The sequence below is a fragment of the Aptenodytes patagonicus genome, unplaced genomic scaffold (assembly GCF_965638725.1).
Source record: "Aptenodytes patagonicus unplaced genomic scaffold, bAptPat1.pri.cur scaffold_74, whole genome shotgun sequence".
NCBI lineage: Eukaryota > Metazoa > Chordata > Aves > Sphenisciformes > Spheniscidae > Aptenodytes > Aptenodytes patagonicus.
The window spans coordinates 31,147-56,110 of NW_027472023.1; the positions used below are offsets into that span (position 1 = coordinate 31,147).

The 24,964-nt window shown below is 54.4% G+C and overlaps 1 protein-coding gene across 1 annotated transcript; it reads left to right on the forward strand.

The window, feature by feature from the left end:
- The first annotated feature begins 3,127 nt into the window (after positions 1 to 3,127).
- Positions 3,128 to 6,200, forward strand: LOC143173406 (uncharacterized). The gene is made up of 9 exons (XM_076363624.1): positions 3,128 to 3,193; positions 3,556 to 3,606; positions 3,698 to 3,775; positions 4,545 to 4,601; positions 4,786 to 4,842; positions 4,945 to 5,009; positions 5,427 to 5,496; positions 5,665 to 5,711; positions 6,059 to 6,200. The coding sequence occupies exons 1-9, from the start codon at positions 3,128 to 3,130 to the stop codon at positions 6,198 to 6,200; spliced, it is 633 nt and encodes a 210-aa protein (XP_076219739.1).
- Positions 6,201 to 24,964: the final 18,764 nt, after the last annotated feature.

Genomic DNA, 24,964 nt, shown 5'->3' on the forward strand with positions numbered 1-24,964 from the left:
TTTAAAACCGTTGCCCCTTGTCCCGGCACTACAAGCCTTGGTAAAAAGTCTCCCTCCATCTTTCTTCTAAGCCCCCTTTATATACGGAAAGGCCGCAGGAAGGTCTGCCCAGAGCCTTCTCTACTCCAGGCTGAACAACCCCAACTCTCTCAGCCTTTCTTCATAGCAGAGGTGTTCCAGACCTTGGATCACTTTTGTGGCAATCCTCTGGACCCACTCTAAGAGGACCATGTCTTTCTTGGACTGGGGACCCCAGAGCTGGATGCTCCAGGTGGGGTCTCACCAGAGCGGAGTAGAGGGGGAGAATCCCCTCCCTCCACCTGCTGGCCACGCTTCTTTGGATGCAGCCCAGGATACGATTGACTTTCTGGGATTGCAAGCGCACATGGCTGCCTCATGTCCAATTTCTCATCCACCAGGATCCCCATGTCCTTCTCCACAGGACTGCGCTCAATCCATTTTGGCTCATGCGCAGTTTGCCCTTGGTGAAGCCATGTTGGCTGTCTGTAATCACCTCCCTGTCTTCAATATGTTCTGACATGCCTTCCGGGAGGATGTGCTCCATGATCTTATTGGGCACGGGTGCGCTGGAGCGGTCTGCAGCCCTCCGCAGGGGTGAGCCTCTGCAGGAGCATGGCAGATGTCTGCTTGCCTTTAGGCTGGCCCAGCACAGGAGCAGCCCAGGACAAAAGGGCCCAACCTGAGCCGATCCTTCTCCAGACTGTCGGCTTGCTACGAGAACTGTCCAGGGCCAGTTCTGCACCTCCTCATAGGACCCCCAGCTCTTCTACGGACTGCTGTTGTGTGTGCTGTGTGAGGAGACCTACACCCACCTGGCATATGCACTGGGAAAAATCCTCCCCGTGGTCAGTGAGGGGCCGCTGCTCTTTTGACAGACGCCCCCCCAATAAAGCCTTTTCTATCTCCACCTCCATGTGCTCGGGCGTGTTTGTTGGGGCGCAGGGAGAGGGTCTTGCATCGCGTGTCAGTCCCTGTAGCCCCTCGAGGCCAGGCCCAGTCTCATCTGCTAGGCACTGGGTGCCGCCACCCTGCCTGCCGCAAGCCAGGTCCCTGCGTGCCAGCTTCACCTGCCCTCCCTCCCTGCATCCCTGGAGTTTTTATGACACTATATAATCAGGTGGAACCACCATCTTCTCAGGCCACGGTAGTATTTTTTACTCCACCTTTTTGGCAACCATTTAGCACTGTGCAGGCCAACCCCCGTAATCATGTCCGACATTAACTCAGGCTCCAGCAGCCGGGGATGCATTTACACGGAGGCCGGCAAACGTTATCATCCACAGCCCCCTAGACCTCCCCCAAGCCCCCTCCCTTTCTCCCCACAGCTCCCCATGGCCCCACAGCCACCCGCCTGCCCTCTCACTCCACGGCCCGTATGGCCCCCATGCTGCCCTTCCACGCCACAGCCCACCAGCCTGTGCCCTTCTCCCTCCCCACAGTCCCCATGACCCTGGTCTGCCTCCCTCCCTAGGCTCCCGTCCCTGCTGGCCCCACAGCCCACTGGCCCCCTGGCCCCATCCCCAGCGGTGCTGTCCCCATGGCCCCGTTGCCGCTTGCACTCCATCCCATGGGGCCCACTTGAGCAATCTCGTAGCCGGTGGCCCTGTCCCCAAGGCCCTGTCCCTGCTGACCCCACAGCCACTGGCTGGCACAGCCCCGGCTGCTCCCTGACAGCTTCTCCAGCCACTCACAGGTTTTGCTGCCGAGGGGAAAGGCCCTGTTGGATGGAGGCCAGAGTGACCCGGTCTGCCAACTCCTGAATGCGGTGCCGCTGCACGCAGCCGCTCGAAGGGCCAGAGCTGAAGCATGTGGGTCACTGCCTGCCTGCTGCGTGCCCCCAACCCCTTCCTCCTGGTGTCCCCCCATGTGCCAGCAGCCGCGGCTCTCTGAGCAAGAGAGACACCCCATTCCTCTTGGGAGTCTGCAAGCAGGGTGTCTGCCCAGGCTAGAGCAGAGGGCTCGCCTTTATTTTTCCCCTTTCCCGGCTGAAGTTCCCACCTGGGACTGAATGCTGGATCCTGGTGGAGGATGGATGGTTGAGCCCTGTGCTGGAGCCCACGTAGTGTGTCTGTCCGTGCACATGTGCACACCCGTGGTGCACGTACGTGTCTGTGAGTGTCTGCATGTTCCTGCTGGGAGTACATGCGCAGCCTGGGTCCTGCTTGGACTTGGGGTGGGGAGCTGCCACAGCTGGACTGCCATGGGACAGGCATACACCACAGGAAGATGCCAACATGCGGTGCCCGTGGTTGCTCCCACCCATGCTCTAAGGGTGGGTGCTGAGAGTGACGCCCTGTTTCCCCGGTGGCCACGACTGGGCCCCACTTCAGCTCTTGCCACCAGCCCCGGGGAGGTGATTGCCATGTCACAGTGGGCAGCGGTGGCCGTGTCACCGTGATGTCACTGTGGGCTTGTGACATGGGCACCCTGGCAGGTATAAAGGGGGCTGCTCCTGGAGGTGGGGGAGCATCTGGAGGAGAACCTCGGTGCTGCCAGGCGGGAGTTTGGAGAGTACTCGCCAGCGACCTGTCCTGTGTCCACGGTGCAGTGGAAGGTCCCTGACGGGGGAGAGAACGGTGAGGGCACAGTATCCCCACGGTCCCCACGGCCCACGGCCGGGCGAGGAGGGTGGCCAGGGGTCTGTGTGTTGCTGCGAGCAGTGGGAGGAAGGCAGTAGCGTGGGCCGAGGCAGGGCCAGGCAGGGAGGCTGCACTTGCTGCTGGGGCTGGTGGGGGAACAAAAGGAAGGGGATCCCGGAGGTGGAAGTGTGTTGACCTCACAGGGTGGGGTGTTGACGCTGGAGGTGGCGTCACAGAGGCCCCAGGGCAGGGCAGCCCCACAGGCAGGAGGGGCCCCGTGAGCGCCTGGCACAGCAGGGCAGGGGAAGCTCCTTCTCTTCTCAGCGGTCCCTGGTGGCCCCCCCCACCTCCTGCCACGTGCTCAGCACCCAGCTGTCGCAGGCCAAGCTGGGCACGGAAGTAGTGCTCCTCTCTGCAGGGAGGCTCCCGTGCCAGCCCTGGGCTTTCTTGACTGTCCATGTGCATGGTCGTGTCCTGTGCATGAGAGCACGTGCGTGCACCTGTGCTTGGGGAGCACAAGGCGCTGCATGGCTGTGCCCGCGGGCATACGGCTGTACCTGTGCCAGCACCTGCGGTGCTGCGCACAGCTGGAGGTGAGCAGGGTGGCATGCCGGTTCACAGCCGTGCGGTGGTGCATTCCCCTGAGCCCACCCACGTGTCCATGTGCAATTGTGTGCCAGGGTAGGGCAGCGTTCCCGCGAGTGTCCATGCCTGATAGTGCCCGTGGCCGTGCCCTTCACACCCTGCTGGCTCTCCATGCGCAGGTGCAGCCATGCAGGCAGAAGCAGTAAAGCAAGACCTCCGCATGATCCGGGAGTGCCTGGCTCAGTGTTCTGCTGAGTCACAGAGGCACAAGGAGCTGCTGTGGTGTCTGGTAGGTGTGGAGTATTCCCCTTGTCCCTGGGGGCTGGGGGCTGCGAGACCCGAGCCCCTGACCCCACCTTTCCCCACGCAGGGGAAGAAGCGGCAGGAGCTGCAGGAAACCATGGAGCAGCTCAGCATGAAGGTCAGTGTCCCCTCCTCTGCCCATGTCCCCCAGCTGCGGTGGTTGGGGCTGTGTCAGGGGCTCAGTGCCTCTGTCCGGCTCCTCTTCCCAGAACTGTATCGTGGCGCGGCATTTCAAAAACAACCGCCAGGAGCTCCAGCAGCTGGAGGGGCTGGTGGCCCAGACAAAGGTGAGTTCACAGAACCACACACTGGCTGAGGTTGGAAGGGACCTCTGGAGATCATCTTGCCTTGTGCAATGCCCCTGCTCAGGCAGGGTCACCTAGAGCCAGTTGCTCAGGACTATGTCCAGATGTGGACTGTGTCGATACTTTGGCCTGGGGGTCTCTCTGCCTGCCTGCAGTGCCTGCAGGGCTGGGAAGGAGAGGGGAGGCGAGGGCAAAGGCAGTGCCTGAAGGGAGCCGGGAGGGGATAATGCGGAGGGGACTGCACTTGCGGGACTGTCCCAGCGCCCTGATGGCTGCTCCTCTTGCCCACCTCTCCCGCAGCAGCACGTTCAGGTGGCAAACAGGGAGGCAGCCGCCAGCCTGGGAGAGGCACAGAAGGTACAGGGGAGAAGGAGGCCCGTCCTGACAGGGTCAGGGACGGGGGTGCCAGTGCTGGGTCCGCGCACCCCAGCAGCCATGGGCAGTGGTGTGGCTGGGGAGGACATTTACCCTGGGATATGGCGTCCATGATGGAGGGATCTCCCAGGCTCTTGGCTGTGGCTGTGCTGCTCAAGGGAGCCTGCTGTGGGTCTGTAGGCACAGCAACATGGCTTTGGGGAAGGGGGTGGGATGAGTGACCCCCACTTGTGTGTCTGGGGACGCCGTGTGTAACAGGAACTCAGGCACGGGGGGCAGTGGGTAGTCTGGTGTTGCGCCCTGGCCGCTGTCATGGGGGTCCTCCTCCACCCCCCTGCCCCTCCTGGAGACGCTCCTGTTCTCTTTTCCCTCCCAGGCAGACCTCTTTCAGGGAAAGGCAGAGGGAGGCACAGCAGTGCAGGAGCTGATCAAGGTGTGTGACCCAGATCCAGAAATCCCTCAGGGAGCGGCCAGAGCTGCTGGGCAATGGTGCTAGCCCCAGGACACCTGGGTGCCTGCCGCCCTGGCCTTGGCCTGACCTCCCAGTGCCCTGGGGACTGACTGGGGATGCCCTTTCCCACCATGGCTCCCTGCAATGTGTCCCACTTGCTTTGCAGTGGGAGCAGTGGTCAGATCTGGCAGAAGCTGTTCAGGAGCAGGTTGAGGTCAAGAAGGTACTGGGGACAGGAGGGACGGGGGCTCAACATGTTTGTGGGGGGAAGCCCCCTCAGAGCGGGCATGGCATGGACTCTTGACTGGGCCCTTTGCTTGTCCAGCTGCTCAGGAACAAGCTCCAGTGCCTCCGGGAGAGACAGAAAGGCCTCCAAGAGCCAACAGCGTTGTGAGTGGCGATGGGGCCCTGACTGAAACCTGGGACAGGGGGGTGGGGGGTGCTGAGCTGCTCCAGGCAGACCTCTGCCACTTGCAGACATCTTTCTGGCTCCTGTCCGCTCCTCCAGCCTGCTCGGGAGAGCCCTTTGTCTTCTCCTATGCGGCTCAACACATCTCTGAGCAACTCGGGACTCCTGGAAGCAGCTCTGCACAACTCTGAGCAGCTCCCAGGCTCTCCTCCATGCCCCCCAGGCCTGGGGCAGGACAGGGGCGGGGGGTGGGTCTGTGCAGTGCTGGGGTGCCAGGGGTGCCTGGTGCCAGCCCCAGCAGAGGCTGGGCAGCACCCTGGCTCCCTGTTGGCCTCCTGGGAGACCGCCATGCCGGCCGAGGTCTCTTCTCACAGCCTAGAACTCCACGGTGTCCACAGCAGGAGGAAGACGGTGCAGGCAGACGAGACCAATCCGTCGCTGCTGCAGGAGATGGTGGCTGTGCGGCTGGTAGGACAGACAACCCCGCTGTGGGCCTTGGGGAGGGATGGGTCTGCACTGTGCCTGGGGGACATGAGGGCACCAATCTCAGCGAGGACGAGGGACGGGGTCTGAGCCCTCAAACCTCGGCCAGCTCGCGCACCCTAACACATATCCCTGCTGTGCCTTGGCCTGTAGGAGGAGCAGCGGGCTTCAAGGAGGCATAAGGTCACTTCTTGGCTGAGGTGAGTTTCCCGGGGGGCTTGGGGTGCTGGGGCTCTTCCGTAGGCAGTGGGATGCCCGTGCCAGTGGTCCAAGGGCATTAGGCAGCTTTGGACTTCTCTGGGATGAAAAGTTTCGGTATTTCTTTTCTTCCCAGCTTGGGGGGCGCATAGCGGGGGATTTTGGGGCCCACTGGGGAGACGTACAGTAGGGCTGAGAGAGATGCCCGTGCCCCTCACTCCAGTCCTGAGCAGGGAGTGCTGTGCCCAGCATGGTGCAAGATCCCATGGTGGTGTTCGAAAGAGGGTGGCTGGAAAGAGCTGAGACAAATTTGCCCCCTGCTCTGCCTGACCCCTCTCCTGTCCCCCAGGAGACTTCTTCTGTTCCTCGCCTTGCTGCAGTTTGCTGTCCTCATCCTGGTGCTGCTGAAGAGGGACATCCTTAACTGGGTCCTGCCGCCAAAGCTGGCGGCCGCCTTTGGGAGCCGCCCAGCGAGGTCCCGGTTCTTTTGAAATAAAACGAGAAAGAGAATAAAGAAATCTGTGATTGTAGGACAAGTGCGTCACCTTGTCAATGAATGTCAGCTGACGGGTTCGAGGGAGGTGGCTGCTGCTTTCCCTTCTGCCTGTGCGCTCCCCACGATGACTCTGCCTGTACACCTCTATGGACCGAGTACAGGTTCATGGGAAGACGACGAGCCACAATGACCACCTGCAGGCCCAAGAGCTCCTTTAGGAGTAAAACAAAGAAGATGTGTGGCAGCTCGACAGCCTGGAGAAGGACCAGCTCAGGTCGGGCCCTTTCGTCCTGGGCTGCTCCTGTGCTGGGCCAGATGGAAGGCAGCAGACATCTGCCATGCTCCTGCAGAGGCTCGCCCCCAAGGAGGGCTGCAGACCCCTCCAGCGCATCCGTGCCCAATGCACGGTCTGGGCAGACCTTCCTGCGGCCTTTCAGTATATAAAGGGGGCTTAGAAGAAAGATGGAGGGAGACCTTTTACCAAGGCTTGTAGTGCCAGGACAAGGGGCAACCACGTACCCGCTCCCCCCCCCCCCCCGCTGCCCCTCTAGACATCCTGGCCCTGGCCTGCTTCCCGGCTCAGCCCCACACTCGCGATGCTGGGCAGGGCAGCGTACTTGGGGTCAGCCATGGCTGGGGGGGCATTAATGGGGGGTGGGGGGTGGGGGTGGGGGATGTTTACCGGGGGATGCATGCAGGGACTTAGCAGCGGCTCAGCCACCAGTAACATCAACAGTGCCCCCTAGGACCTGTCCCGCCGAGGTCGGGCCAGTCCCAGGGGGTCCCGATCCCAGGCTTGCTCTGGCCCTGTGTGGGGGTTAGGGGATGTGCGAGGCTGGGAGCTCATGGCTGAGGCTCGCGGGTCTTTGGGGCCGTCATCAGGGTCTCTGCAGCTGGTCAGAGCATGGGCTCAGTTGCGCTGTTGGGGTCGGTTCAGGTTGGGGGTGCTGGGGCTGTGGTGCCGCTCGCAGTCAGGGATGAGCGAGGGGGGAGTTTCGGGGATGGGTTAATAGGGGTAATAAGGGCTTCCGCCTTTGGGGTCCAACTTTGCCTCTGAGCCCAAACAGCCCCCGGGTGGCCGTGGTGTTAGCAACTTAGTCGTAATTGCTTTCAAACGAGATGAAGCTAAATGAGGAGCATTTAGGAAAACCTCTACAAGAGCTGACATGGGTGCAAACGTTTGTAAAAAGGACGTGGGTTAAGGAATGGGAGAAGAAAGCGTATTTTAGTCTACTTGCACCAAGACTAAATGGGAAAGGTCTCTCTCTGCCGCCTATATTAAATTTCCTGCTAAGCGCAGGGGAGAAAACATCTACATGGAATTAATACATGCATTTCGTTGCTGACAACAGTCAACCATCCTTTAACGAATCTACCTTCTTAGAGACGATCTTAATAGTCAGAGGGGCAAGACAGTTACCCTCTTCTATCCTGAAGAGAAGGTACCCAGGGAAGATATTTGCCTCAGTAGACAGAAACGTCTCCCAGCCGGGAACGGATGCTTCATGATGTTATTGAAATTATTACTTTCTTTTCAAAAGTAAAGACAGTCAGAAAGTGACAACGTAGAGTTGAATGGAATATGGGAAATGTCTGTATATATAAGCGTATATATAAGAGGGGAGGGAGAGAGGGAGAGAGAGAGAGAGTTTGTATTCTCAGAGGAGTTTCAACATTACATTTAAGCATCACTGTGAAGCATCGCTCATGTTTTTTTTCTCATGGCCGAAGACTCTGACCCTTTGTCAAGAATTTTTCTTTCCCGCTGGGCTACTTCACTCAGCTCTTCAGGAGCAGCTTCCCGCTAAGGATTAAAGCAAGATGAACCTTCCCCCTAGAGGCTGTGATAGATCCTGCAGCAGCATTTGCTAAAGAAAATGTGAGTTGTGAGAAATAGAGTGATGACTCTTTTGGCAATAATGCAAGAAATGGACCTTTCAGGACGGTGTAAAGGTAATGAGGCCACTCAGAACTGTTGCAGGGCAAATTTGCCGTTGTGTATTTTAATGGAAGCACATGAAGTCTTGTACCTTCTGGGATCGTGTGGCTGTGTTGGGGCAGTGCTTAGGGCACTGTGAATGAATCCAAACCCAATGTTTAACAGCCTGGAGGTTTTTTGAGCAGATCATGATGCAAGTGACGCGCTCCCGTTCTGATCATTCTGATGTTAAAGGAAGTCTTTGACGGAAAGAATGAGCAAGCGCAAGTCTCAGAAATTACAGACTGACACGGACAAAGGATTCTTAAACCAGCCTTCAAAGAAGCTGCAAAAGGAGGGGAAGGTTCACCATTTTGTTACTAATAATGAAGCAAAATCCTCTGTCGGGGAGTGTCTTTACGGGATGCTCCAAACCAAGATGTGGAGCTACTTACAGCCCACAGCACCTTTTGCCACATTGGTGTGCTCTCAGAGTTTATAAAGAGCTGTAACCAGAGCTTCCCCAGAGCTGTCAGAGCCCGGCCTGTGGACGTGAACACTTCAGACTCGGCAAGGATTTGGAAAACCGGAGATAGGGGTGTGTTTGAAACTACAGGATCTGCGCCTCTGCTCCAAAAGGGAGGCCAGAAAGCCAACCGTATCCTGGGCTGCATCAAAAGAAGTTGGGTGTTGCAGTTCCAGGTGCAGGGAATGGTGAGGGAAGAAACAGGAAGAGCCAGCAGATCGACACCTGGCTCTGAGCCCGGTGTCACCGGCAGAATTTTTTGGGTTTTGAGCATGGGTCGGCTTACATGACACCAGGCCTGCTGGCGACAGACAGGGTACACCTGTCTCAAAGCGGGGGGGAAATGAACTTGGCGCAGGATTTAGCAGGGCTCACTGAAGGAGCTTTAAACTAGATGTGAATGGGGAAGGAGATAAAACCAGGCTTGCTAGAGGTAAGCCTGGGGTCGACACGCCAATGTTTGAGGTTGATGGTGTGCTAGCGAGTCCTTTGGTCTGCCGTCTCAGTGGAGCTAGGGGGATGGAGAGCCATTCGACAGCAAAGACACAAGGGTTATTGATGTGTTAGAAACCATGGAAGCGCCTGGGAATGGTCACGTAGGAATTAGGGCTTCTCTCCCAAAAACGGTGGCGGGATCAAGAGCCCGGCTTGAAGTTCATCTACACCAGTGCACGCAGCGTGGGCAACAAACAGGAGGAGCTGGAAGGCACTGTGCAGCGGGAAAACTATGGTATTGCTGCCATCACAGAAACATGGCGGGATGACTCGCACACCTGGAGTGCTGCAATGGATGGCTATAAACTCTTCGGAAGGGATAGGCAAGGAAGGAGAGGCAGTGGCGTAGCCCTGTATGTTAGGGAGCGTTTTGACTGTCTAGAGCTTGATGATGGTGACGATAGGGTTGAGTGTTTATGGGTAAGAACCAGGGGGAAGGCCAGCAAGGCAGCTATCATGGTGGGAGTCTGTTACAGACCACCCAACCAGGATGAAGAGGCAGATGAAATATTCTATAAGCAGCTGGGAGAAGTCTCACAATCGCTAGCCCTTGTTCTCGTGGGGAACTTCAACTTACCAGATGTCTGCTGGAAATACAGTGCAGCAGAGAAGAAACAGTCCAGGTGGAAGACAACTTCCTGACACAGCTGGTGAGGGAGCCAACTAGGGAAGGCGCCCCGCTGGACCTGTTGTTTACGAACACAGAAGGGCTTGTGGGTGACGTGGTGGTTGGAGGCCATCTTGGGCGTAGCGATCACGACATGATAGAGGTTTCCATTCTTGTAGAAGGCAGGAGGGGGGGTTAGCAGAACTGCTACTTTGGACTTCCAGAGGGCGGACTTTGGCCTGTTTAGGGGCCTGGTTGACAGAGTCCCTTGGGAGGCAGTCCCGAAGGGCAAAGGATCCCTCTTCAAGAAGGCAATCTTAAAGGTGCAGGAGCAGGCCATCCCCGTGTGCCGAAAGATGAGCCGACAGGGAAGACGACCGGCCTGGCTGAACAGAGAACTTTGGCTGGAACTCAGGGAAAAAAAAGAGAGTTTATGACCTTTGGAAGAAGGGGCAGGCAACTCAGGAGGACTACAAGGGTGTCGTGAGGTTATGCAGGGAGAAAATTAGAAGGGCCAAAGCCCAGCTAGAACTTAATCTGGCTACTGCTGTAAAAGACAATAAAAAGTGTTTCTATAAATACATTAGCAACAAGAGGAGGGCTAAAGAGAATCTCCGTCCTTTATTGGATGGGGGGGGAGGGGGAACGTAGTGACAAAGGATGAGGAAAAGGCTGAGGTACGCAATGCCTTCTTTGCCTCAGTCTTTAATAGTAAGACCGGTTGTTCTCCGGGTACCCAGCCCCCTGAGCTCGCAGGCAGGGGCAGGGAGCAGAATAAAGCCCCCGTAATCCAAGGGGAAATGGTTAGCGACCTGCTACACCGCTTCGACACACACGCACACAAGTCTATGGGGCCAGATGGGAGCCACCCAAGGGTACCGAGAGAGCTGGCGGAAGTGCTCACCAAGCCACTTTCAACCATCTATCAGCAGTCCTGGCTAACCGGGGAGGTCCCAGTTGACTCGAGGTCAGCAAATGTGACGCCCATCTACAGGAAGGGCCGGAAGGAGGATCCGGGGAACTACAGGCCTGTCAGCCTGACCTCAGTGCCAGGGAAGGTTATGGAGCAGATCATCTTGAGTGCCATCACGTGGCACATGCAGGACAAGGAGGCGGTCAGGCCCAGTCAGCACGGGTTTATGAAAGGCAGGTCCTGCTTGACTAACCTGATCTCCTTCTATCACAAGGTGACGCGCTTAGTGGATGAGGGAAAGGCTGCGGATGTTGTCTACCCAGACTTTAGTAAAGCCTTTGACACCATTTCCCACAGCATTCTCCTGGAGAAACTGGCTGCTCATGACTTGGACAGGCGTACGCTTCGCTGGGTTAAAAAACTGGCTGGATGGCCGAGCCCAAAGGGTTGTGGTGAATGGAGTTCAAGCCAGTCGGCGGCCGGTCACAAGTGGTGCTCCCCAGGGCTCAGTAGTGGGGCCAGTTCTGTTTAATATCTTCATCAACTCTCTGGACGAGGGGATGGAGTGCACCCTCAGTCACTTTGCAGACGACAGCAAGTTGGGCGGGAGTGTTGATCTGCTCGAGGGTAGGAAGGTTCTGCAGAGGGACCTGGACAGGCTGGCTCGATGGGCCGAGGCCAGCTGTATGAAGTTCAACGAGGCCAAGTGCCGGGTCCTGCCCTTGGGTCACAACAACCCCATGCAGCGCTACAGGCTTGGGGAAGAGCGGCTGGAAAGCTGCCTAGCGGAAAAGGACCTGGGGGTGTTGGTCGACAGCCGGCTGAACATGAGCCGGCAGTGTGCCCAGGTGGCCAAGGCGGCCAAGAGCATCCTGGCTTGCGTCAGAAATAGCGTGGCCAGCAGGAGTAGGGAAGTGATTGTGCCCCTGTACTCGGCACTGGTGAGGCCACACCTCAAACAGTGTGTGTTCAGTTTTGGGTCCCTCACTACAAGAAGGCTATTGAGGTGCTGGAGCATGTCCAGAGAAGGGCAACGAGGCTGGTGAAGGGTCTGGAGAACAAGTTCTATGAGGAGCGGCTGAGGGAACTGGGGTTGTTTAGCCTGGAGACAAGGAGGCCGAGGGGAGACCTTATTGCGCTCTACAACTACCTGAAAGGAGGTTGGAGTGAGGTGGGTGTCGGTCTCTTCTCCCAAGTAAGAAGCGATAGGACAAGAGGAAACAGCCTCAGGTTGCGCCAGGGGAGGTTTAGATTGGACATGAGGAAGATTTTGTTTACAGAAAGAGTGGTTAAACATTGGAACAGGCTGCCCAGGGAAGAGCTGGAGTCATCCTCTCCGGAGGTATTGAAAAGACGTGGAGGTGTGGCGCTTAGGGACATGGTTTAGTGGTGGACTTGGCAGTGTTAGGCTAATGGTTGGACTTGATGACCTTAAAGCTCCTTTGCAACCTAAATGACTCCATGATTCTATGATTCTCAGTGCGGCCAGCAGGTGGAGGGAGGTGATTCTGCCCCTCTACTCTGCTCTGGTGAGACCCCACCCGCAGTACCGTGTCCAGCTCTGGAGTCCTCAGTACAGGAAAGACATGGAGCTGTTGGAGCAGGTCCAGAGGAGGGCCACAAAAATGATCAGAGGGATGGAACACCTCTGCTATGAAGAAAGGCTGAGAGAATTGGGGCTGTTCAGCCTGGAGAAGAGGAGGCTCCGGGGAGACCTTATTGCAGCCTTTCAATACTGAAAGGGGGCTTATAAGAAAGATGGGGACAGGCTTTTTAGTAGGGCCTGCAGCGATAGGGCCAGGGGTAATGGTATTAAACTAAAAGAAGGTAGATTCAGACTAGGTATATGGAAGACATTTTTTATGATGAGGGTGGTGAAACACTGGCACAGGTTGCCCGGAGAGGCTGTAGATGCCCCATCCCTGAAAACATTCAAGGTCAGGCTGGACGGGGCTTTGAGCAACCTGGTCTAGTTGAAGAAGTCCCTGCTCATTGCAGGGCGGGGTTGGACTAGATGACCTTTAAAGGTCCTTTCCAAGCCAAACCATTCTATGATTCGATGGTTCTATGAAAACAAACCTCTGCTACAGCACCAATATTGGGCCGGAAACTGGAAAAATACCCAACCAGGATACCACTGGGAAGAGCAAACCAAAGAAAGCCACGAAGTGGGCAAACTCATCATGGAAGGGTTTCCTGTGCTCAGTGCCACTGACTGGATTTAGTTTTCCCTGTGAATCCTTCCCAGTTCCCTTTCTATGTTCTTCTTCTGTGTCACCACTCCTTTTTGGGGAGGAAACAACTCCCCCCCTCAGCCTCCACCTTTTTTGGGGAAAGAGCTCCCCACCATGGCCCTCCACCCAGACTGTGGTGGGGGGAAGAACTCCCTTCCGTCGCACTCCCTTGTAAATGCTCCCCCGGCCACGTCTGACCCCAAGTATGGCGACCTGCCCGGCATTGTGAGTGCAGGGCCTGGCCAGGGACCGGGCCAGGGGGATTCTGGAGGAAGCAGGACCTTGGGGGGAGCAGGTGCCTGGGGTACCTGGAAGGAGTGGGCTGTCTGGGGGGAACTGATGGGATCAGGAGGGTATGGGTGGGGGAGGTAAAGGGGTCGGGGGTGTTGGGAGAGAGCTAAGATGATGGGGGTGTCTGGGGAGAAGTGAAGGCAATGGAGGGTGTGCAGGGGGGAAGTGAGGAGATGGAGGGAGTCTGAGGGGAACTCAAAGGATTGGAGGTGTCTGGAGGGGGGAACTGAAGGGATCGGGGTCTTCTGAGGGGGTAACTGAGGGGATCGGGGTCTTGTGGGGGAAACTGAGGTGACCAGTGGCATTTAGGGGGCATTTGAGTAGATTGAAGACATCCGAGCGGGAGAGCTGGGATGCCTGGAAGGGTAACTGAGGGTATCGGGGCTGTCCGGGGGGAAGCAGAGGCATCTTTGGGGCTGAGGTTTCTGGGGTTAACTGAGGGGATCGGGGGCACTGAGTGGGTGACAGAGGGGATGAAGGGTACCCTGGGCAGGTCTGGCATGTGTAAGGTCGTAAACAGGGCATATGGAGAGTTGGGGATGGTAGGTGGATGGAGGATGTTAGGGTGTCCTGGTTTCGGCAGGGATAGAGTTAATTTCCTTTCTAGTAGCTGGTACAGTGTTTTGGATTTAGGATGAGAACAAAGTTGATAACGCACCGATGTTTTAGTTGTTGCTAGGTAATGCTTACACTAGCCAAGGACTTTTCAGCTTCCCATGCTCTACTGACTGAGAAGGCTGGAGGTGCACAAGAAGCTGGGAGGGGGCACAGCCAAACTGGCCAAAGGGACATTCCGTACCATGTGACGTCATGCTCAGTACATAAACTGGGGAAAGCTGGCGGGGGGGGCCGCTAATCGGGGACTGGCTGGGCATCGGTCGGCGGGTGGTGAGCAATTGTACTGTGCATCACTTGTTTTGTGTATTATTATTATTATTATCATATTATTATTATTATAATTTTATTTCAATTATTAAACTGTTTTTATCTCAACCCACGAGTTTTTTTCTAACTTGTGCTCTTCCATTTCTCTCCCCCATCCCACCGGGTGGGGGGGAGTGAGCGAGCGGCTGCGTGGTGCTTAGTTGCTGACTGAGATTAAACCACGACATAGGGTAACAGGGAACGGGGCAAATGGGGTGCCTGGGGGGATCAGAGAATGAAGGCGCAGTTAGCGGGGTGTTTGGGGACATGGGGGGGGTTCTGGAGACTGTCTGGAAACAGGCATATCTGGGAGATGTCAGGAGTACTTGGGGTATTTGGGGCGATTGTGTGACTCAGGGTACCTGTAAAGGCCCTGGTCATTTGGAGGTGTAGGGGGGGATGGGGGCAGTGAGTGGGGTATTTGGGGACATCAGGGGTGTCCAGAAGGCATGTGGAGTCTTTGGGGAGACGGGGGAGTGTGGGGGCAGGTAGCTTCTGCGGGTGTCTGTGGGCTGAGGTGGTCTCTGAAGCTGTTTGGGGCAGTTGTGGGGCTATTTGCTCATAAACGGCTAATAGCCGAGGAGAGCTGGGGTGCCCGGGGATGACCAGGTGAAGCTCGAGGCGGTAAGGCCTTGCTGGGGCTGTGCTTGGGGTGGGGGTGAGCAAGTGTGCCAGTGCCCCCATCCCGTGGGTGTCCAGCACAGCGGGCCTGGCACCCTGGCAGGGAAATGGCTCCTCACCCCACAGGCGCCCCTGCAGTGCCACATCTCCCCAAGGGTGCCGTGTCCCAGTGATACGCACCCGTGGCTGGAGAGCTTTCCTGACATAGAAGCGCACATCACGGGGCTGCAGAAGTGAAAGCACCACAAAACCCTTCCCCAGGCATCCCTGCCCAACCCCGGGCCCCACAATCCCCTGCAAATCCCTTTGCCCCCCACCAGGTACCAGCCCCTGCTTCCGCATACCCTGGCTCTGCCTCTCCCGCGCAGCATGGGGAGTGGAGGCGCCCTGCCCATCCCCCATTCCCACCCCGGGCCGGGGGGTGTTCTGTGTCCCCCCCCATACCGGGATTAACCCCACTAAAGGGCCTGGCTTGAAGTGTGTTCGTGTCAGCATCTTCTTAGGACTGTGGGGTGTGATCAGGGCCCAGCCGCTGGGTATTAAATGCACCATTTAATTGTGCATACAACCCCTCCAAACACCCCATCGCAGCCCCAGCGCTGCCTGTGAGTACATAGGTGACAGAAGGACGGCGAGGGGAAATGGGGGCCTGTGACGGGTGCGCTTGACCCCTGACCAGACTGGCGGTGGTTTGGTGCAGGCTCCGGAAGGGGTAAAGGCCTGAGCCGTAGCCAGGCGTGAACTCCCCTAGTTTCAACCTGTTCTCTGAAAACCCACAAAGGAGCAGAGTGACACAGTGAGCATCAGTGCATATGAGCTTGGAACACCGACCACGCAACTAACACATGAATAGTGGGTGGCTTTTCCAAGACTCATTTATCAAGGAACAAAGAATGTTGTGGGTACAAGGAGTCTCACGTATACCTGGGGCATCCTCGAGGGCCATCCTTGAGAAGCGCACCTGGCGTCCTTGAAGCGCCGCTGGGAACCTGAGGACCTGAGACATCCCGAGGAAAGGTAGAAATTGCCTGTAAACGTTGAAAACCCTCTGGAAAAACAGAAGTCAGCAACAGCTATTGGCTGCCCCAGGTGGTGGTGCCCTACACCCCCCTTATGTCTCTAAAGATAGAAAAAGAACTCGCTCTCTACCCAATACGGATCTTCTCTCCGAGAGCTCCCCCGTGAGAACGCCTCTACACGGGACCTGCTAGGCAGACTGGACCCTCTCCGGGGATGCCTGGCTGACTGCAGACTCCGTGACGCGGCTCACCTTCGAAGTGAGACTTTGTGCGTGGTCGATTGGCCCCACTCTTCGGAGCGGTTTGGTGAGTGCTGTACCGCTAGCACTTCAAATAGTACAGAGAGGCACTCATATACTAATAATTAATTGGTAATAATAATTACATTAATTTATAATAATTAAATTTGTAGTAAGTTGTAATACAGAAATTTGACAAAAACCCTCCTTGTCCTTGTGTATTACACCGAGACCCATAGCGGCAATACGGTCCTACAATATAGTGGGTATGGATCTTTTAAGACCCCAGACCGTTAGTACTCCATCGGGCACTTGGCGGCCAAACCATCAGACCCAGAACTCCGTAGTCTCTATAGATGAAACACCAGCCAAGGGATCCACTACTTTTCTACTACAGGCCACACCTAAATTACCCAAAAATGCCTTGACTCATGTATGACAATATGATATTAGCCCTGAAGCCACACTAGGCATAACTACTCTTACTCACGATTTATGACAATGGGGTGTTATTCAGAAAACTCACTCTCCGTGTAACTGCCCTGTGTGGCCTCTCTGTAAGCCTAACAGTACCGGGCGTTTGATGGTACATTATGGCAAACTGAATGAAAATACTGGACCCTTACCTGCTGCCGTCCCATCTATCACGGGTCTTCTTTTCATGATAGAGCAAGCAGCCCACCCTTGGGTGGCTGCCGTGGATGTAAAAGATACATTTTTCATGGTCCCATTACAACCTGAGGATCAAGAGAGCTTGGCTTTTACTGGGCATGGGATAAAGCATACTTCCACCCCATTACCCCAAGGATGCAAACATAGCCCTACATTGTCACATCAGGCTTTTATTAGCACGGGGCATTTTAATTGGAGGGGATTCCTCCAGTGAGGGCCGAAGAATGCGTGGTCACCTCCTAGCCCATCTGGAAGGTAAGGGGATTACCATCCCTGAAGCTAAATGACAGGGACCTAGCCAGCTGGTTCCCTTTTGACATATAACCTGGCAAGATGGCAGGCGATGTACTCCCCCTGATACCCTGCAGCAAATATCCCAGCTAAACTCACCCTCCAATAAGAAGGAGCTCCGACAAGGAATGCAGGATTCTGGCGAGACCATATTCCAGGGCTTACTATAACTGCCCAACCCTCATACGATCTGTTGAAGAAGCACGCTACCTGGGAATGGACAATTACTCATAAAGAAGCGCTTTGTTTGTGAAGACACAGTGTTTTAGAGTATCAGGCTATGGGCCCCGCAGTACCAGGGGCCCCCTTTAGCCTACATATAGGACTCGCAGAAAGACGGTATCAGTGGAGATGGTGGCAATGAGTTGGGCCCAATAAGGCCCAATTAACTCCCATAGGGTTTGGATCAAAGGGGTAGCAAGGTTCCCAGTCACGCTATTCACTCTGGGAAAAAAAATCACTACTGGCTACTTACCCAGCCCTACTAGATACTGAACCCATCACATCAGACACAGCCTTAGAAATTCAGACCCCGTTCCCTATCCTCAAAAGAATCAGAGAGTCTGCTCCCGTTCCTCAGGGAATGGCACACGCCAGTACAATTCAGGAAATGACAACGTACACAGCACGTCGCGACTGGGTCGTGAGGGGAACAGGGCTTACAGGGAGCCTGACAGAGTACAGTATCCAATGGCAAAGGGGTGCCTTGTCACCCCTTGGTACGCTGCCCCCACCCATTCAACATGCACCACCCCCATCCGATTTACAAGAGGATATCGAGGTGTGGTCTAGTGATGGCTTACAGATGGACCAGCTCACAGGGAAGTGGGAGGGAAGGGCTGCCCCCCTGCAGCCCTCAGACGGGACATCCAAAACACAGGAGATAGAGGGATCAGCTCAATTGGCTGAGCTCCAGGTGGCAGTGCTAGCTGCTGGACGGGGTGCCGGCACAATATATACCGATTCCTGTGCGGTACGGGCTGGGGCCACTCAGTGGCTCCCATACTGGAAAGCTGAAGGATGGAAAACTGAAGAAAGTGAAGTCCGGGGAAAAGAACTAGGGGAAAAGCTATATTTAATAGCTCGAGCAAAGAAGAATGATGGGAATCTTCTTCGAATGGGGCACGTATCCACACATACGAAGGGCACAGATCTAGGAGCCAGATGGAACCATGAAGCACATTGCTTTGCTTAAGAACCTAGAAAGAGCAATGCTACTGATCTTCCCCGTAACATATATACTCCCTCCACCTCTGATCGCATGATGCTGGGCTGGTTACGTGACAGCTTAGGACTTATGGGTGGCCTGGATCTATCTCGACAAGTGGGCCCCCGAGGGTGGCCGATTTCTAAAGCACAATGCCAAGATTTTGTCGCTAGCTGCCCTTTTGTACATCGGCCTGAGCCAAATTTTTAGCTGGGCAACAGTGGGCCGACCTGAGAGATGGCAAATAGATTTCAAAGGACCCCTACCCCAACCTCCAAGTAAATGGGAGTATATTTTAACCGGGGTAGGGATTATTAGCGTTCTAGGTATGGGCTACCCATGCCCTCATTTCACGGGCGGCCACATCACTCTACCAATGCAGTCACTGCCTTAAACAATTGACGGACCATGACTGGCAGTCCGATCTGGAAAGCTTTTGATAGCAGCCACAGTGTACCTTCAACTTCAGGCAAAAAAGATCATCATCAATTATCTGTGGGACAAACCGTCCAGGTTAATCACCTGCAAAAAGGGAGTTTTCCTTGCATATTGCTAACACACCTTCAAAGTGCCATGTGGAAGGTGCTTGACCACAAGCATCCCAAACTTGCTGGGGATGCTCAACACTGACCTTGAGCTTAATCTGGTATTTGGGCTCTGTACTGAACATCTCGTTTCCGAGCAGTGGATCTCCAAATCATCCGGTGATTTGATGAATCCAAATGATGAATCCAAACCAATGAAGCTGGTTTTGTGTTTTCTTTCAGGTTACCCCAACTGCAACATGGGCAACTGGGAACTCAGATTATCTGCCCGGGATCCTTGGTCCCACGCATAAAGAGGAATTTGAAAAACTCGCAACGAGGAATGGGCATATGTCATAACAACTCACAACAGGGGGAAGTGAAGGGGAAAGTCAAATTGTAACAGAAAATAGAAGTGGACGTAGTTTAGTGCTGCTTAACACAGCATTAAAGTATATTCTGTTGGGGGATTGTCGGGATTACTAGCTTTGGTGGTTGTGTATGTATAGGTTCAGTTGATCTTGTAGCGAAACTGGTATGTGAGAGGATGGAACGAAGAAGAAGAGAGGACGAGAAATAAAATGGGTTGAAACAAATGGGTTTGGAAATGAAAAAAAGATAAGATGTCATGAGCAACTGGGAAGAGCAGAGTTTAAAAAAAAAGGAACAAAGACGGGGTTATGTCTGGTAATTACAATAATGGGGAATGGCCTTATCCCAGCGATGGAATAGCAATCGCATTATTCAGTTTATGAATAAATGAATAAATTCTGATGAGCTGCCGGGGAGCTCATCAAACAAAAGCTGTCTTTGCTGCGTGTCAGCCTAATTTATTACATCCACACCGTTCAACGAAATCTTGTCTTGAGAGAACAGATGGCTGCGGAGGGGTCCCAATAGTTCAGTCCTCCTGCTCTGGGCCATCAGTGCTGAGCGTTGCCTCAACCCTCGAATGTTCCTGCTGCCCGGCTGGGTCTTTGTGGAGCAGCCCCGTGGAGAAGTGCGCGGACAGCGTGCAAGGGCTGTGATTGAGAGGCGGCTCAAGGAAGTTGCACGAGGGGTAGCAGTTTCTGCTCTGGCTTCTCAGTCGGTCCCCCAGCATAACATCCAGCTGGCTGAGAATAGAGGCCAGTGGGTAATTCACGAGACCCACGGCCTCACCAGCTCTGAGGTTTGACTGTCAGCTTTTACAATCTTGCAGCAGAGGTACAGAAGGCTGTTGTTCGGATCTATGCAATCTTCCCCATTCCCAGCTATGAAAAAATACCGAGGCGCAGAGATGCAGCCCCACAGTCACCTTCCCAAAGCAAAATAAGGCATGCGTGTTCTGGCCAGTCTTTATTTCAATGCTGATTTTGCCAACGTGCTGGCAGTTTACCGGCACGGTAGTGCGGCTTATCCTATGTCGCTGCCATGATCGCGCCGTTATTCCCGCCCGTCAAAACCCAGCGCAATACAGAACCGCAGAGCCCCCGATAAGCTGGTGCTCTACAAGATCCATGTGGCGATAGGGTGAGTTTAAACCCTCCAGTGATGGCTGCCACAAAGAGAAATTTCTTAGCAGCAACACCCGGAGAAGACCCCAAGATATGTGCCAGATCCCCAGTTGTAGAAAAAGTGTAAGGCTTTTGATCCGTTTTGAGCTTTGTTTTCCTTACGACGGGGTCATAGGCCAGGCTCACTGCTGGAGAGTTGACAGCTGGAGCTTTGTGGTGGGGGTTAATGAGATGGATCATACCTCCCATCAACATGGAGAGGGATGGATAATAGCCTTTCTGCAAAGGCTACTGCCCTGTCTCGCCCTGCAGCGCTATTTCAAAGATGGTGTCCTGCTTGATGCTATGCCAGCTCTGTGGGTACGGTGTTTGCACCAGCCCCACTGTCCACTTCCCGCAGAGTTCCAGGGGCCTCACCAGCTGTATGGGAATGTGCGAGCTGGTGTTTTGTGGGCAGAGTCTGGCACCGCTGGCATTGCTGGGGAGCGCAATGTAGAAACCCCTGTCTGCCATCCTTCTTCTTCCCCCACTCCACTGCCAGTCAGGAGATGTCCTGCACCTGGGAAGCTCCTACCCTAAATTTCTGGGGCCAGCCACGCCACTTCACCAGCAGCTGTTTCTTTCCTCCTTTCCCTTTTGCTGGATGATCTTGTCAATTTTGCAGGTCTTGTCCTTGTCAGGGTGCACTTTTTGAAGATCTTTGGGGTAAAACTTCCCCCCACTTGCTTCCCAACCATAGTCTCTTAAGCGGTACACAGGCATCTGTCCCCTTCTCACACTTTCCGCTACGATGAAAATGTCACCTGTGAACGTCTGTTCATAACCTTTCTCAAATCTCTTGGGTTTTTTTAGACACCCTGACGTGGTCTCCCTTTTGGAGCAGAGGCGCAGATCCTGTAGTTTCAAACACACCCCTATCTCCGGTTTTCCAAACTCTTGACGAGTCTGAAGTGTTCACGTCCACAGGCCTGGCTCTGACAGCTCTGGGGAAGCTCTGGTTACAACTCTGTGCTGGTTTTGGCTGGGATAGAGTTAAATTTCTTCACGGTACCTCCTATGGGGCTGTGTTTTGGATTAGTGCTGGAAAGAGTGTTGGTAACACAGGGATGTTTTCGTTATTGCTGAGCAGTGCTTACGCAGCATCGAGGCCTTTTCTGCTTCTCACACCAGCCCACCAGCGAACAGGCTGGGGGTGCACAAGAAGATGGGAGGGGGCACAGCCGGGACAGCTGACCCCAACTGACCAAAGGGCTATCCCCTACCATATGACGTCATGCTGAGCCATAAACCTGGGGGGGGGAGGTTGGCGCGGCGGGAGGCCGCTGCTCGGGGACTGGCTGGGCATCAGTCGGTTGGTGGTGAGCAATTGTTTTCACTTGCATCACTTGTCTTTCTAGGGTTTTATTTCTCGCTCTTTGTTATCTTCTTTTCCATTACTATAGTAGTATTAGTATTATTACTACTGCTATATTTCAATTATTAAACTGTTTTTGTCTCAACCCCTGAGTTTTCTCACTCTTGCCCTTCCAATTCTCTTCCCCCATCCCGCTGCGGGGGGAGTGAGCGAGCGGCGGTGTGGTGCTTAGTTGCTGGCTGGGGTTAAACCACGACCGTCCTTTTTGGCACCCGACGTGGGGCTCAAAGGCTTTGCGATAATAACGGAATGACCAGAGCGCATTAGAAGGGATTTATATCTGCTAACAGTTGCGGGTCACGGTCTTGATGCATCTGTTCTCGATACTAGTTTATCTGATCTGCGCCATGCTGGGTTTGTTGAAGACTGGTGTTGGCTTTTGCAGTTTGCTGTGCTCTGTAGCGATTAGTGATGTTTTGCCTGGGAGATTTGTTATTAAAACAATGACCTTGAGCTTAATCTAGTATCTCTCATGGAGACAATTAACAGTTATACTTCTTCCTCTGAGAGGTTTTTTGGTGGAGGAGATACAGAATGGCACCTTCACTACCTTCTTCTGTGACGTTTTCTCCCTCGTTACAATAACTTTTCAGTATCTTGAACATCCTTGGGTAGTTAAAATACTTCTATTGGTATTTCTTAGGAATATTGCTTTGGTTTTGTCTAAGGTTAACAAGCAATTTAGGAATATGACCCAGGCTCCGCAACAGGATGGTCATGGGTGGCAAGGCATGTGGGAGAATATGGGCAGGTATCTAGAGAACTTCTCACCTCCAATGGTGTGGAGCTTGACTCCCAAACAACTGCAGGGTCTTGATGCAGTGATAGAACATTTGGGGGAAAAAAAGAAAAATGCCGTGGCTATTCCAAAGAGGCACAACTTCCCACCCCGTGCTGGGCCCTGGCCAGCTTCTGCCAAACACTGCTCGATGTTATGCAGCACCCTCAGGGAGAAGAGAGGGAAAACATACCAACAGACGCTATGGCTAAAGCAGACACTGTATCAGTCGCCCCTAGAACTAAAAAGAACCAACGGAAGCGGAAGTCAACTCGTTTAGTAAGGGATGAAGAAGCTTCTCCTAAGAGGGAGCAGGAGAAAGAATCGGAAGAGGCAGCCTGTTCTGCAGCAGCGCAGTCACAAGAGCAGGAGGAGGAAGAGACTGAAAGCATAAATGAGACCGAAACCACCCGATCCCTATGCCTAAGTGAGCTGCGAGGTATGCGAAAAGATTTTAGCCGTCAACCGGGTGAGCTAATTCTCAGCTGGTTACTCCGATGCTGAGATATTGGGGCCAGTAGTCAGGAATTAGAAGGTAAAGAAGCCCGGCAGCTGGGATCCTTGGCTAAGGATAAGGCCATTGGCAAAGGGATTGGAAAAAAGGCAGGAGTCCTCAGTCTTTGGCAGCGACTCCTGTCAAGTGTGAAGGACAGGTATCCCTTCAAGGAAGAACTTGCAAATTCCCAAAGCAAATGCACCACCTTTGAGGGAGGTATCCCGTATCTGAGGGAATTAGCCGTGGTGGAGGTGATCTGTAACAACCTGGATGATGGCCAGGTGTCCAAAGACCCGGATGAAATCCGGTGCACGTGGTCCATGTGGCGAAAGGTTGTACGAAATGCACCGACGTCATATGCCCACACCCTGTCGATAATGAGCTGGACAGTCACGGAGGTACCAACTATAGATGGACTGGCCAGACAACTCCGAGAATACAAAGATAATCTCGCTTCCTCCATGCGGGCCTGCGTCTCGGCTGCGAAGGAACTGACCCCAAAACTGTCCGAGCAAGCCGAGAAGGATAGGTCTTCCTCACGCACTCCAACCAAGGTCTCAGCAGCCTTTTTCTGTTCAAGGGAAAGGGTACCGGTGGCACACACCACGTGCAACCCTGTGGTTCTTCCTGCGTGACCAGGGGGAGGACATGAGGAAGTGGGATGGTGAACCTACCTGGGGACTAGAAGCTCGGGTACAAGACCTGCAAGGAAAAACAACAGCCAGAAAGCATCCATCCAGGAAAACTACTGCTCCAGTGTCTGTTGGGCAGGGTAGAAGGGCTGATCATACTTTTGACCCTGATGAAGGGACTTCTGTTTTGCAGTCACAACAATCAAGTAATGAAGACTCCAACGGCAAATAGAGGGGCCCTGCCTTTGGCCAGGCGGAGGAAAGGGACAACCGAGTTTACTGGACTGTGTGGATTCGATGGCCTGGCACATCAGCCCCACGGGAGTATAAAGCTCTAGTGGGCACCGGTGCACAGCGTACTCTAATACCATCAGATTACAAAGGGGCAGAATCCATCCGTATTTCTGGAGTGATGGGAAGGTACCAAGGACTGTCTGTGTTGGGAGGCTGAGGTAAGCCTAACTGGGAATGAGTGGCAAAAGCATCCTATTGTGGCTGGTCCGGAGGCTTCATGTATCCTTGGCATAGACTACCTCAGGAGAGGGTATTGCAAGGACCCAGAAGGATACCGGTGGGCTTTTGGAACAGCTGCCTTGAATGTGGAGAAGACTAAACAGCTGTCTAGCTTGGCCGGTCTCTCGTCTGTGGCGGGGTTGCTGTGGGTTAAAGAACAGCAGGTGCCAATTGCTACCATGCCAGTGCACTGGCAACAGTATCACACCAGTCGAGACTCCCTGATTCCCATCCATAAGCTGATCCGGCAACCGGAGAGTCAAGGAGTGATCAGCAAGACTCATTCACCCTTCAACAGTGCCATACGGCCAGTGCAAAAATCTAACAGAGAGTGGAGGCTAACAGTGGACTATCGAGGCCTGAACGAAGTCACACCGCCGCTGAGTGCTGCCGTGCCAGACATGCTGGAACTTCAATACGAACTGGAGTCAAAGGCCGCCAAATGGTATGCAACAATTGATACCGCTAATGTGTTTTTCTCAATCCCTTTGGCGGCAGAGTGCAGGCCACAGTTTGCTTTCACGTGTGGGGGGGTATCCAGTACACCTGGAATCGACTGCCCCAGGGGTGGAAACACAGTCCTACCATTTGCCATGGATTGATCCAGACTGCACTGGAACAAGGTGAAGCTCCCAAACACCTGCAGTATGTTGATGACATCATTGTGTGGGGCAACACAGCGGAGGAAGTGTTTGAAAAGGGGAAAAGAATAATCCAGACTCTTTGGAAACCTGGTTGCAAAGTTTTATGGCAGCACGGCACCCCTGAAAGAATTGAATCAGACAACGGGACTCATTACCGAAACAGCCTCATAAACACCTGGGCCAAGGAGCGTGGCACTGACTGGGTGTATCACATCCCCCATCATGCACCAGCCTATTATGCACCAGCTTCTGGGAGAATTGAACGATATAATGGACTGTTAAAAACTACACTGAGAGCAGTGGGT

Bases quoted from the DNA above. Each gene is read 5' to 3' on its own strand.
- LOC143173406 (XM_076363624.1), top strand. From the start codon at position 3,128: ATGGCTGTGCCCGCGGGCATACGGCTGTACCTGTGCCAGCACCTGCGG. The intron at 5,497-5,664 runs GTAGGACAGACA...CTTGGCCTGTAG, and splicing joins AGATGGTGGCTGTGCGGCTG to GAGGAGCAGCGGGCTTCAAG. The intron at 5,712-6,058 runs GTGAGTTTCCCG...CCTGTCCCCCAG, and splicing joins AAGGTCACTTCTTGGCTGAG to GAGACTTCTTCTGTTCCTCG.